General features: G+C 42.2%; 1 protein-coding gene across 1 annotated transcript; it reads right to left on the bottom strand.

Moving 5' to 3' along the window:
* Positions 1-1509: 1509 nt before the first annotated feature.
* Positions 1510-12798, bottom strand: CLRN3 (clarin 3). The gene is made up of 3 exons (XM_069753947.1): positions 12480-12798; positions 7717-7899; positions 1510-3124 (listed from the first exon to the last, which is right to left on the bottom strand). The coding sequence occupies exons 1-3, from the start codon at positions 12712-12714 to the stop codon at positions 2850-2852; spliced, it is 693 nt and encodes a 230-aa protein (XP_069610048.1). The 5' UTR covers positions 12715-12798; the 3' UTR covers positions 1510-2849.
* Between the last annotated feature and the right edge of the window lie 251 nt (positions 12799-13049).

The following is a 13049-nucleotide window of genomic DNA, read 5'->3' as shown; positions in this document are numbered from 1 at the left end:
AGACTGGCTAGGCCACTCCAGGACCTTGAAATGCTTCTTACGAAGCCACTCCGTTGCCCTGGCGGTGTGCTTTGGATCATTGTCATGTTGAAAGACCCATCCACGTTTCATCTTCAATGCCCTTGCTGATGGAAGGAGGTTTGCACTCAAAATCTCACGATACATGGCCCCATTCATTCTTTCATGTACCCGGATCAGTCGTCCTGGCCCCTTTGCAGAGAAACAGCCCCAAAGCATGATGTTTCCACCACCATGCTTTACAGTAGGTATGGTGTTTGATGGATGCAACTCAGTATTCTTTTTCCTCCAAACACGACAAGTTGTGTTTCTACCAAACAGTTCCAGTTTGGTTTCATCAGACCATAGGACATTCTCCCAAAACTCCTCTGGATCATCCAAATGCTCTCTAGCAAACTTCAGACGGGCCCGGACATGTACTGGCTTAAGCAGTGGGACACATCTGGCACTGCAGGATCTGAGTCCATGGTGGTGTAGTGTGTTACTTATGGTAGGCCTTGTTACATTGGTCCCAGCTCTCTGCAGTTCATTCACTAGGTCTCCCCGCGTGGTTCTGGGATTTTTGCTCACCGTTCTTGTGATCATTCTGACCCCACGGGGTGGGATTTTGCGTGGAGCCCCAGATCGAGGGAGATTATCAGTGGTCTTGTATGTCTTCCATTTTCTAATTATTGCTCCCACCGTTGATTTCTTCACTCCAAGCTGGTTGGCTATTGCAGATTCAGTCTTCCCAGCCTGGTGCAGGGCTACAATTTTGTTTCTGGTGTCCTTTGACAGCTCTTTGGTCTTCACCATAGTGGAGTTTGGAGTCAGACTGTTTGAGGGTGTGCACAGGTGTCTTTTTATACTGATAACAAGTTTAAACAGGTGCCATTACTACAGGTAATGAGTGGAGGAAAGAGGAGACTCTTAAAGATGAAGTTACAGGTCTGTGAGAGCCAGAAATCTTGATTGTTTGTTTCTGACCAAATACTTATTTTCCACCATAATATGCAAATAAAATGTTAAAAAAACAGACAATGTGATTTTCTGGATTTTTTTTTCTCAGTTTGTCTCCCATAGTTGAGGTTTACCTATGATGTAAATTACAGACGCCTCTCATCTTTTTAAGTGGTGGAACTTGCACTATTGCTGACTGACTAAATACTTTTTTGCCCCACTGTAATTCCACATGTGGTAATTCATAGTTCTGATGCCTTCAGTGTGAATCTACAATTTTCATATTCCTGAAAATACAGAAAAATCTTTAAATGAGAAAGTGTGTCCAAACTTTTGGTCTGTACTATATATGTACTTATAGATAGATTTTCTGTCTGTGTTAGTCAAATAAATAGTGTTGGATAAGTACCGCTGTCTTTTCATCGTCTGCACTCTTACATCCAAGTAACCTGCTTACATGACAAGGGGTATTGGCGAGTCATACGTTATGTCACCCCTGTCCTACTCTGCTCCCCTTTTTCCTTTCCCGAAATAAACAGGCCGAACACCAGGGTGGATTAAATTGGCCACAGCAGCCTTTTATTATAACAACCACATATAACCACAACTGCTCAAGGGTGACTTTTACCTCTTGCCATTTTATTTCCAGCTCAGAGGCACCTGGTAAACAGCCTGTCTTTCCCGACAATAGCCCCTCCACCACATACTCGACTCCTGTTGTAAAAGTACCCCATATAAAAGAAGAGGCAGGGTAGGTGGGAAATTTCTTCTTTCTTCAGGGATACCTAAAATAGCTGCCTTCTCCTCATGTACAGCCCTTTAAAAACACCCCTTATTCTCTCCTCCCCACAGATCCCAATCACCTCCCCTTATATTTTAACCCTTCCAATACTTTAAAAAAACCTTTTTTCACTCTGTTCCTGTCTCTAACCCTGTCATGTCGGCCTCTCTTTTATGGCAGAGCCCAGTATAGCCCTACTTTAACTTATATTATGAGTAACAGTAGCATCTTCATTCTTGCCCATCTAATTATACTATTAAAATCGGTGTGAACAAAAGTGCCACAAATACCATGAAAAGATTTCTCTCCAGACCCCAAAGTATAATAAACAATGGGCAAGGTCCTGGGGTCATGAGTTATGTGAGGACCTTGGGCCATGAGTTATGTGAGGACCTTGGGTCATGAGCTATGTGAGGTCCTTGTCCTTGGGCCATGGGTTATGTGAGGACCTTGGGTCATGAGCTATGTGAGGTCCTTGTCCTTGGGTCATGAGTTACGTGAGGACCTTGGGTCATGAGCTATGTGAGGTCCTTGTCCTTGGGGTATGAGTTACGTGAGGACCTTGGGCCATGAGCTTTGTGAAGGCCATTGGAGTTGTAAATTTTCAGGAAATCTGTAATTAATTTTATTTGTTACAGATCGATTTGCTCATCTCCACTGACCAGGCTTTTGTAATTGAGAAATCAAAGATAAAGAAAATATCTTCCAAATATAAAATTTAATAAAACTTCAGATTCAGTAACAAACGCTTCATATATTATAACCAAATGACTGCTCTCCGGCTCGTCTCGGCAACCCCGGTGGGATCCGTTACACCGTTCCTACAAATAATGTCAGCGCCTGCTGCGCGGGAGGATACAACTCCTGCCATTAACAAAGAGAATAATTGTTTAATATAAATTGGTCCCTACTGTTCAGAAACATCTCCTAACCTAACAAAATGTACATCTAAAATGTCCAATAATTATGTTATATTAGATTATTAAACGATCAGCAAAGCCCGATCGTCCCCAGAAATCCCTGCTGCTTTATTCCGAATGTCTACTAAGTCACATAATAAAGCCAATTAAATAATAAGTCACTTCCTCTGTGAGGAGTCTGGGCCTTTCCTTCAGAACAGGATAACATCTCGGCTCGCTGTCTCCATGGGTCTTTCTTTTTCTACTTGTTGGCTGTTTCTCATATGTTGGTAATAGGAAATAATTACGATTGTGCCACAATTGAGGAATACGCTGAGTAACAGGAGCCAGAATGAATATCCATATGTGTTCTGGGTAGATCCAAAAACATCAGTGGTCTGATCCAGAATGACTGCAATTTCCTTTGGTAGTTTGTTGGCTTCTATATTTATTGCAAACAAGATCATGGCGAGAAGGATGAGGATCCCTGGAAGAATAAATCAGTCCATTAATAGCAAGAATTAACCAACAAGTGCCAGAGATGTCCTCTGTGTATAATTCCAACTAAATAATGTCCTCCCTCAATCTAAAACTGAATTTGTTAAAAACTGAACTCCTTGTGTTTCCTCCCTCCACTAACCTACCTACCCACAATACTGCCATTTCCGTGTGTGGTTCTACCCTTACTCCCCAGCAACATGCCCACTGTCTTGGGGTCATATTTGATTCAGATTTTTCCTTCCCCCCTTACATCGGATCACTCGCTCGTTCATGTTACCTACACCTCAAAAATATTTCTAGAATTCAATCTTTTCTTACTGTAGCTCTTATAGTCTCGTCTGGACTATTGCAACTCTCAACTAATCGGTCTCCCTCTTACTAAATTCCCCTCTCCAACCCATCCTGAATGCAGAAGCCAGGATCATATTCCTCATCAACCATTACACTGATGCCTCTACCATGTGCCAGTCGTTGCACTGGTTACCCATCCAATACAGAGTCCAATATACACTTATCACTCTCGCTCACAAAGCGCTCCACGATTCAGCACCACCCTACATCTCCTCCCTCATCTCAGTCTATCACCCTACCCATGCCCTACGTTCTGCTAATGACTCAAGACTAACATCCTCAGTAATCCGAACCTCCCACTCTCGTCTCTAAGACTTCTCACGTGCTGTGCCATTTCTTTGGAATCAGGACAATTAAATTAATCCTCAATATCCACAGTGCTGGGTACTGCACATCCACCCCCTATTGATTTGAATTCCTGGTGGATGTGCAGTACCTGGCCGCGGCCATTATAAAGTCGATGGAGATGTGCTTGTGCAGCTCCATAACAGGGCAGTTCCGGCCACCACCGACAACAAGAACAGCTGATTGGTGGAGGTGTTGGGTTTCGTTCCCCCACCGATCAAACATTGATGAGCTACTCTAAAAATATGCCATCAATGTTAAAGTCCCAGACATCCCCTTAAAAAGAGTAACTAACCTTTAACTTTTAATTAAAGTATATAGGTATGTGCCATTGACGTCTTTTTAAGATGAATCCGCCTGAAAAAGTGCTAAAAAGACTCTACAAAAAATAAAAAAAATGCACAGTAGTGTCAGAGCGGCATTGCTGTGCCCATGTTCCGTCTTTTATCACTTCTTTTCACTGCATCAGGCTAAAAGAAGTAACCTGTTCACTCTTTGGGCAACTTCCAGTTGGAAACAGCCACTATTTATTATTTAAATTATCCAAAAAGTTTTCTCAAAAAAGACAGCGAAGAAGACGCTTCGAGAAAAAAACTGCCGGAGTTTTCCTGAAGCGTCTTTGCTATGAAAACTCAACGTTTCCAATCGCATCTAAAAGATGTCGTGTGACAATGACCTACAAGTATTTTCATTTTTGAAAAGGGAAACAAAAAGTTGGATCTGTCAATGACTGACATCCATCCTCTACATTCAGTTAGGGATTTCCGTAAGTCCAACTTCTGGTCATGTGCATGAGACCTATCTGGGGTCTTGACAGATCACTCTCAAACCCATGTTATTCTATGGGGCTTTGCACATGTCCGATTTTTCCTCAAACTGGGTGATCCAAGGAGGAAATAAATCATGCATGATTTATCTCCAAGAATTGGATCGTTCTTGCCCATCCAAGTCTTTGGGTCGGTGAAAAAAATCAGACTGCACTCGGATGACTGACTACATAGAGAAAGTGGAGAAACTTTTTTTTTTGCTCTCTCCACCTCTGAGAAAATTGGATCTCACTCTGATCAAACTCTGATCAGAGTCTGATCAGCTTAATTGCACTGTGTTTTGTCAGATGGAGAGGAAACGGTGGTGTGGCCCTCGCCTGCTTTCACATCGCGCTCTGTGTCCCCGTTGGTACATCCCCCGCAAAACGGACTGTGACGTCAGAGTGAACGTTAGCTCTGCTGTGCACTTTTTTGGGAGTGTACGCCTATAGGAGGAGAACACTCAGATGCAGTCTACTAAGTCTGAGTGTCCGCCTCCTGTAGGCATACATTCCAGAAGATGATGCACGACAGAGTGCACGCCGCTCTGCTGTCACCATTACAGCTATGGCCCCATCGGCGCATGGGTCCAGACCCTGTTTTGGGTGGATTTCGGACGTACTGTCCTCGGCGAGGACACAGAACGCAATGTGGAAGCACCCTTAGGGTTCACCTTGCCTCAGATCCCACAAACAATGCCATTGGGATGAAGTTATGGGATGACCAGCGCTGTGCTGTAATACATCATGCGTTGCAAATCAGGAGCATCGCTAATAAAGCTAACATGGGTTGAGCTGACATTAAGCTATATACGAAAATTCTGCATTGACCTTTAGCTGAATGTCTTGGAGGATGGGAGGAGGAGGATTTTTCATTTTTTATGGACAAATACCAAGGAAAGTATAATCCCCTTTAAGAAAACTTGTCTGCGGTCAGCCGAGCATCCTCAGCTACTGAGTTGATAAGGATCTTTAAATAGACTCTGTTCCAATATCTTTATACTGAGTCAACAGGTCGTTATTTGCTCCAAACCACACGTCATGCATCATGAATAAACAGAAGTGACTACAAAGAAAACATAAAATATCATCTATGTGATACGTTGTATATCTCCAACTCCTTTTGTTTTTTTGTTTTTTTTCATATTTTGTGCGATATTGAAAATATTTTTGATATCTGGAAACCATCAGTAAACTACTGTTGATGGATCTGATATTGGGTTGTTCATCTGTAAATGGGCTACAAGTCTCTACTAAGTCAATAAATATAAAATACATCATCTATGTAATATATTTTTAACAACCGTCATTATTTCCTACTTTGTTTGTGTTCTGTGCAATGCTAAAAATATTAAAATATTATTTTTGCTACCTGGAAAACATCAGTAAGGTACTGTTAATGGAGCTAATTTTTTTTATGTCAGTATATTCATTATCTACATGGGCTTTGGGGTAGTGTTGTGAGTTCTGTTTTTGGGCTCCCTCTGGTGGTTACTGATGGTACTGGGTGACTTGTCTTTCCTGGGTTTCTGGGTTCCACCTGTTCCATCAGCATATGGGAGTTTCCTATTTAACCTGGCTTTGCTGGCATTTCCTCGCCGGTTATCAATGTATCCAGTGTGTCTTGTTACCTCTGCTCCCTGCTCCTAGAACCTTCTGGACAAGCTAAGTTTGGATTTTCCTGTTTTGTGTTTTGCTTAATTTGGTTTTTAGTCCAGCCTGCAGATATGTGATTCTCTGCTGCTGGTTGCTCTAGTGGGCTGAAATTGCTTTTCATGTACCATGAGTTGGCACATGAGTTCAAGTAATTTCAGGATGGGTTTTTGAAGGGTTTTTCGCTGACCGCGCAGTTCACTTTTGTATCCTCTGCTATCTAGCTTTAGCGGGCCTCATTTTGCTGAAACTGTTTTCATACTACGTATGTGCTTTCCTCTCATTTCACCGTCATTATATGTGGGGGGCTGCTATTTGCTGTGGGGTATTTCTCTGGAGGCAAGAGAGGTCTGTGTTTCTTCTGATGGGGGAAGTTAGATCTTCGGCTGGAGCGAGACGTCTAGGATCATCGTAGGCACGTTCCCCGGCTACTTTTATTTGTGTGTTAGGTTCAGGGTCGCGGTCAGCTCAGGTTCCATCGCCCTAGAGCTTGTTTGTATCTGTGCTTGTCCTTTTTGTGATCCCCTGCCATTGGGATCATGACAGGGTAGTAAGGGTTTTTCAGCCAATAGAAGTGATTGAATATTGCTAGGAGAAGCAACCAATATCTCATCTGTGGGGTCTGGTTGCCAGGACCCCCAACGGTCCTCAAAATAAAGACTCCTTCACAATTTTTATCTGTATAGCAGAGCTCAAATCACGTGATCTAGTGATTAGATCCCTACCACCAATAATAATAACATAAAATATATAATCTTTATAACATATATTTAAAAGTCTTAATTTTTTTTAGTTTGCTTACCATCTAAAAAAAATATTTTTTTTTTGCTACCTAGAAACCATCAGTAAGCTACTGTTAATGAATCTGTAATGATAATTTAATTCTAATAGTTGTTTATTTGGGCTCAGGGGTTGAAAAGGATTTTTCATCATTTTAGAAGTAATCATATATTGTTAGAATAGGCAATAACGTCCTGATCAATGGGGGTCTACTGCTTGGTAACCCACGTACCCTTAGAACAGCTGCCGTCCATGCCTCTATTTCCTCGACCCTGTGGCCATTCCACCCCACTAATCATAATGTTATGGTATATTAAAGAAATGTATTTATGAGATATTTGGATGCTCAGGTGCTAAACCGAGTTATACAAGGCATATTTTGCAGAAAAACAAATCCATGGTAAAATTTTTCAGTAACAGCTATCCAACTTGATGATGGTTTCCAACTTGCTGATGGTTTCCATAGTTTAAAAAAAGAACTGAGGAAATAACTGAAGATTTAAAAAAAAAAGTGTTGGAGATACAATATGAATGTGCCAGGTGTAACAGTTACTGACGAGTGTAAAAATATCCAATGCAAATTTAAAAGTATATTTATTAAGACAATAATAAAATATTGATTCATTACGATCCTACCTACTTACCATTAATTCCAGTCCAAACATAAACTCCAAGAGGTCCCAGGAATGTCAGATAAGGATTGCTGACGCTGTTCAGGCATGTAGTCATCGAGCCAAGGAATGATGAAATAAGGCCAATAACCAGTAATAATATGACTAAGATGTGGATGATTTTAATACTGCTTGTTTCTTTCAATACCTGAAAAACTAAAGTTTAAGTTCAGTGAATAAGTCTGACAAAATGTAATTATCATTAGGCAAGAAAACAATTCAAAAAGTTATTTCTTAAAAGAAATCGCCATCAAAGTCAACATGGATCTGTCATGGTGACCGTGCTGCCATATCTGCACATAGCGTGTTATCAAGCCGGAGGAGACGAGCACATTTCTCCAGCTCTGGCAAAAATTAAGAGACCACTGCACAGTTTAATAAAAATCACCATTTCTACATGTCTGACATCCATTCCATTCCAGTGTCAGTTGAATTCCCACCAGAGTACACCTCATTCGACTTAATGTGCTCCTGATTAGGTGATCACCTGAACCAAATCTTATTTAACAAAGGAAAGTATAAAAAACCTGCTGTGGTGTTCACAATCCTCTTGCAAAACAAGTGCTACTAATATCCCAAAAGTAATAGGAATGAAAAAATAACTTTTAAACATGCCAAAGGAGTTGAAAAGTCTTGAGTGAGAAAAAGAAGGGCTCAATTCTGGCTTTACTAGCAGAGGGACACAGTGAGTGTCATGTTGCCTCCATCCTTAAAATTTCTAGGATGGCAGTACATTACAACAAGGTCAAGCAGCAGACATTGGGGACAACAAAGCTACAGACCGGCAAAGGGCGAAAACGACTCTCCACTGACCGAGATGACCGTCATCTTATTCGAATGTCACTCAGCAACCGCAGGATGACATCAAGTGACCTACAAAAGGAATGGCAATTGGCAGCTGGGGTGAAGTACATGGCAAGAACAGTTTGTAACAGGCTCCTAGAGGCAGGACTCAAGTCATGTAAAGCTAGAAAAAAGCCTTTCATCAATGAGAAGCAAAGGAGAGCCAGGCTGAAGTTTTCCAAAGACCATAAGGATTGGACTATAGAGGACTGGAGTAAGGTAATCTTCTCTAATTTTCAGCTTTGCCCAACACCTGGTTGTCTAATGGTTAGACGGAGACTTGGAGAGGCGTAAAAGCCACAGTGTCCTGCACCCACTGTGAGATTTGGTGGAGGATCTGGAGATGCTTCAGCAAGGTTGGAATTGGGCAGGTTGTTCTTCGTGAAGGACGTATGAATCAAACCACATACAAGGTTATCCTGGAAAAATAGTTGATTCCTTCTGCTCAGGCAATGTTCCCTAACTCTGAGGACTGGTTGTTCCAGCAGGACAATGCGCCATGCCGCACAGCTACAGTAGGTCAATCAAGGTGTGGATGAAGGACCACAACATCAAATCCCTGTCATGGGCAGCCCAATCTCCAGACCTGAACCCCATTGAAAGCCTTTGGAATGTAATCAAGAGGAAGATGGATAGTCACAAGACAGCAAACAAAGAAGAACTGCTTAAATTTGTGTACCAGGAGGGGCATGAGGTCACCCAAAAGCAGTGTGAAAGACTGGTGGAAAACATGCCAAGACGCATGGAAGCTGTGATTAAAAATCACGGTTATTCCACAAAATATTGATTTCTATACTCTTCCTGAATTAAAACATTAGTACTGTTGTTTCTAAATGATTATGAACTTGTTTTTTTAAATTATTTTAGGTTTGCAAGCAATGCATTTTTTTTGCTATTTTGACCATTTCTCATTTTCAGAAAATAAATACAAAATTTATTGCTTGGAACTTCGGAGACATGTCAGAAGTTTATAGACTAAAAGAACAATTTACATTTTACTCAAAAACATACCTATAAAGAGAAAAATCAGACAAACTGACAATTTTGCAGTGGTTTCTTAGTTTTTGCCAGAGCTATATATATATACTAGATGGTGGCCCGATTCTCGGCCTGACTGTGCCCATCGCTGATTGGTCGCGGCAGCCAGGACAGGCAGCTGGCGAGACCAATCAGCGACTTGGGATTTCCGTTACAGACAGAAAGACAGACAGACAGAAAGACGGAAGTGACCCTTAGACAATTATATAGTAGATATTAAAAAAATCACAACAATAGTTAGACAAGGCAAGTTTAGGCCATATCAAAATACGGCTTGAGAAAGGCCAGATATGGCTGAAAAATTGCCTTGACTTCTTATTATTGTTATTTTTTTAATATTATGGAATAAAGATCTAAATTTTACGTTTTATCCTCTGGTGCCTCAGGATTCATGGATAGTCCACTGTTTTGGGGTCCAGCAGGCCTTACCAAGCAAGCACAGAATTTATCAATGGTGCGTGGGACTTGGACATTTCGCAGTACCTATAACATCCTCATTTTATAAGTTTTCATTACTTATTATTCATTATTATGTGACAGACAATTGTATCTATTAGGAAATCACAGAAGCTTATGGGTCAAATTTAGACCTACATTTTTTTCACCTAAAATGTATTCTTTCAGTAATGCAAAAACCTCATCTATGGAAAGTCTTCAAAATGTATACTAATACTATAACAAAAATTATATTTAATTCCACCTGTGAGTAACAGTATAGAGAAAAAAACATAGCATTCAATAAAATGAGGAGGAGATATAGGTAAAGCCTCCACCCCCAAAATACTGAAACCACAATTTGGTTTTGAACAGGTTCATAAGAGGCAAAATTACAGTAGTTGCTCCTGTGCTTGAGTCCTAAAGGCCCTCCATGCAAAGTCGATAAAGGCACTGGAATTGGGGAGTTCAGATAACAATCTGATGTATTTGTGGGTCTCCAGACTCCGGACTGTCAAGGGAGGTAAAGATCGACACTTGGAATTTCCATACCTGTTCGTTTTGGAATTTTTTAGAGGTGTCTGGCATCAGCTCTCTCTTCAGTCTCCATGTGTATGGCGGAGTCGGAAGACAAGCTGTTGGATGAATGAAGGCATGACCAAATACGAGGGCTCAAATAGTAGTGTAGTGTAAATGGCACATAATAGGTGTAGGGGGCGCTGTCACATATTTTGCATGGAGGCTTAAGGTACCTTCACACTGAGCGACTTAACAACGATATCGCTAGCGATCCGTGACGTTTCAGCGTCCTGGATAGCGATATCGTTGTGTTTGACACGCAGCAGCGATCAGGATCCTGCTGTGACATCGTTGGTCGGAGCAGAAAGTCCAGAACTTTATTTTGTCGCTGGATCTCCCGCAGACATCGCTGAATCGGCATGTGTGACGCCGATTCAGCGATGTCTTCACTGGTAACCAGGGTAAACATCGGGTTAATAAGCGCAGGGCCGCGCTTAGTAACCCGATGTTTACCCTGGTTACCATTGTAAATGTAAAAAACAAACAAACAGTACATACTCACATTCTGGTGTCTGTCCCCTCGCCGTCAGCTTCCCGCACTGACTGTGAGCGCCGGCCGGACGTAAAGCACAGCGGTGACGTCACCGCTCTGCTTTACGGCCGGCCGGCGCTGAGACAGTGCAGGGAAGCTGAGGCCGGGGGACAGACAGCGGAATGTAAGTATGTAGTGTTTGTTTGTTAGTAACCCGACTTCAGCATCGTTGGTCGCTGGAGAGCTGTCTGTGTAACAGCTCTCCAGCGACCACACAGCGACAAAACAGCGACGCTGCAGCGATCGGCATCGTTGCCTATATCGCTGCAGCATCGCTTAATGTGACGGTACCTTTAGTAGCATCAAGTCATGCCCCCTGGGGGGTTTTGACACCTGAGTTTGTATAGTGTCAAGGTCCCACCCTTAGCTCTACGTCTACCTCTGTTGACGGGGTGTGAATGCCAACGTAATGCTGATTGACAGCTAGCTCCACGTTGCCTATCTATGGAAAGCTGTCTATCAGCATGACGTCAGCAGTCATGCCCCATCAACAGAGCAGCCCGGAAGAAGAAGTCCTGCTCTGGTACGATGGAGCAGCTGAATTGACGGCAGTAGCGGTCAGTTGCCGCTCTGACCTGCCACCGGGTAAAACAGGCAGGTAGTTGCAACTACCTGCCTGTTAGTTTTTAGGCCCATAGTTAAAGAAAAATATATAGATCTGGGCAACCCCTGTAAAAAAGATTTTACTAGGTAGGTCATGGGCCAACTACAAGATGCACCAGTGCTGTAGAGATATTGAATACACTGCAACCCGCTGCCAAACTTGAGCAAAAAAAAACATTTGTGCAGTTTTAAGCTGAAAAGTTGGATAAAGTTGCAGAACTTTGGGAAAGTGTGTCTAGCCATATGAATTACGACCTCCAAAAAATAAAATTATGTATTAAAAAAAAAGACTATTGTAATTTTTCAATGTTTCCATACAGGAGCGGAATAAGGTTAGCAGAGGCTCCTGTGTGAAAAAATTGTTGGTGTCCAGCAACCTAGCCCTTAAAATTAGCCCCCAGCTCATCCTCTATTGTAGCTACATAGGTCATTTGTACAGCATAGTCTATGGAACTTTTGGAGACATCCAAGCCCGTGAAAGCATGGATATATTACACATGCGATCTCCTCCACATTAGATAGTGTCAGTGAGTGCCCATCAGGAACGGTGGAGAGGTCTTCTTCTAGGACTTCATAGTGGTGAAGGCGCCATGGCACATCCACTATGTCGTCCCTAGAATCCGACCCTTCTCTCATATATAAATGGCAGTGCAATATGACGAATGGGACCTCTTGAGCGTTAAAGGGTGAAAAAGTCAAGTGTTACCTTCATGTCGGGTCTTTTGGGTGTCGAACGCCGCTCCTTGAGTGATAGTCTTAGCATGACTGGTTTGGAACAATCCGAGGTTTATATCCGCAATTCCGGAATAATTTGTACCGGTGAATTGGATCTGACCGGAGACCCATCCTGGAGTGGCCAGACAAGTGCAGATGACGGCGAAAGACCCGATACTTGACACGAAGCCAGCGGAGAACAGCAGGGTCTTCTGTTTGGTTGGCATTCTTTACAGTGCGGTCCTCCGTGCACCGTCCTCACGGACCACAGTCCACCCTTGTGAAACTCTGCTGCGTCTAGTAAGACATAAACAGGATTTAATATTTGCAGAGAGTTTTCCTATTGAACCTTGCACTCTCGGTAGCCATAAATGTTCCCAGTAATTAATCCCTGATCTTTAGTACTGTAGTACGTTGCTGTAGTCACAGAAGATAAAAAGTGACGGTCTGGAAAATATGCAAAGGGGATTTTTTTTAAAGTATTTGAATATGATATACAAGTAAAGCAGATCCGAGCTGATTATTTGGGGCTGCTCGTCGTGATGTCACGTGATTGACTTCC

Source organism: Ranitomeya imitator, chromosome 2 (assembly GCF_032444005.1).
Source record: "Ranitomeya imitator isolate aRanImi1 chromosome 2, aRanImi1.pri, whole genome shotgun sequence".
Taxonomy (NCBI): Eukaryota; Metazoa; Chordata; class Amphibia; order Anura; family Dendrobatidae; genus Ranitomeya; species Ranitomeya imitator.
This window is presented reverse-complemented; position numbering and strand designations above follow the sequence as displayed.

Coding starts and splice junctions, on each gene's coding strand:
- CLRN3 (XM_069753947.1), bottom strand. CDS start 12,714: ATGCCAACCAAACAGAAGACCCTGCTGTTCTCCGCTGGCTTCGTGTCA. Junction 7,900..12,479: donor CCAAAAGACCCGACATGAAG/GTAACACTTGAC, acceptor CTTAAACTTTAG/TTTTTCAGGTATTGAAAGAA. Junction 3,125..7,716: donor TGTTTGGACTGGAATTAATG/GTAAGTAGGTAG, acceptor TTATTCTTCCAG/GGATCCTCATCCTTCTCGCC.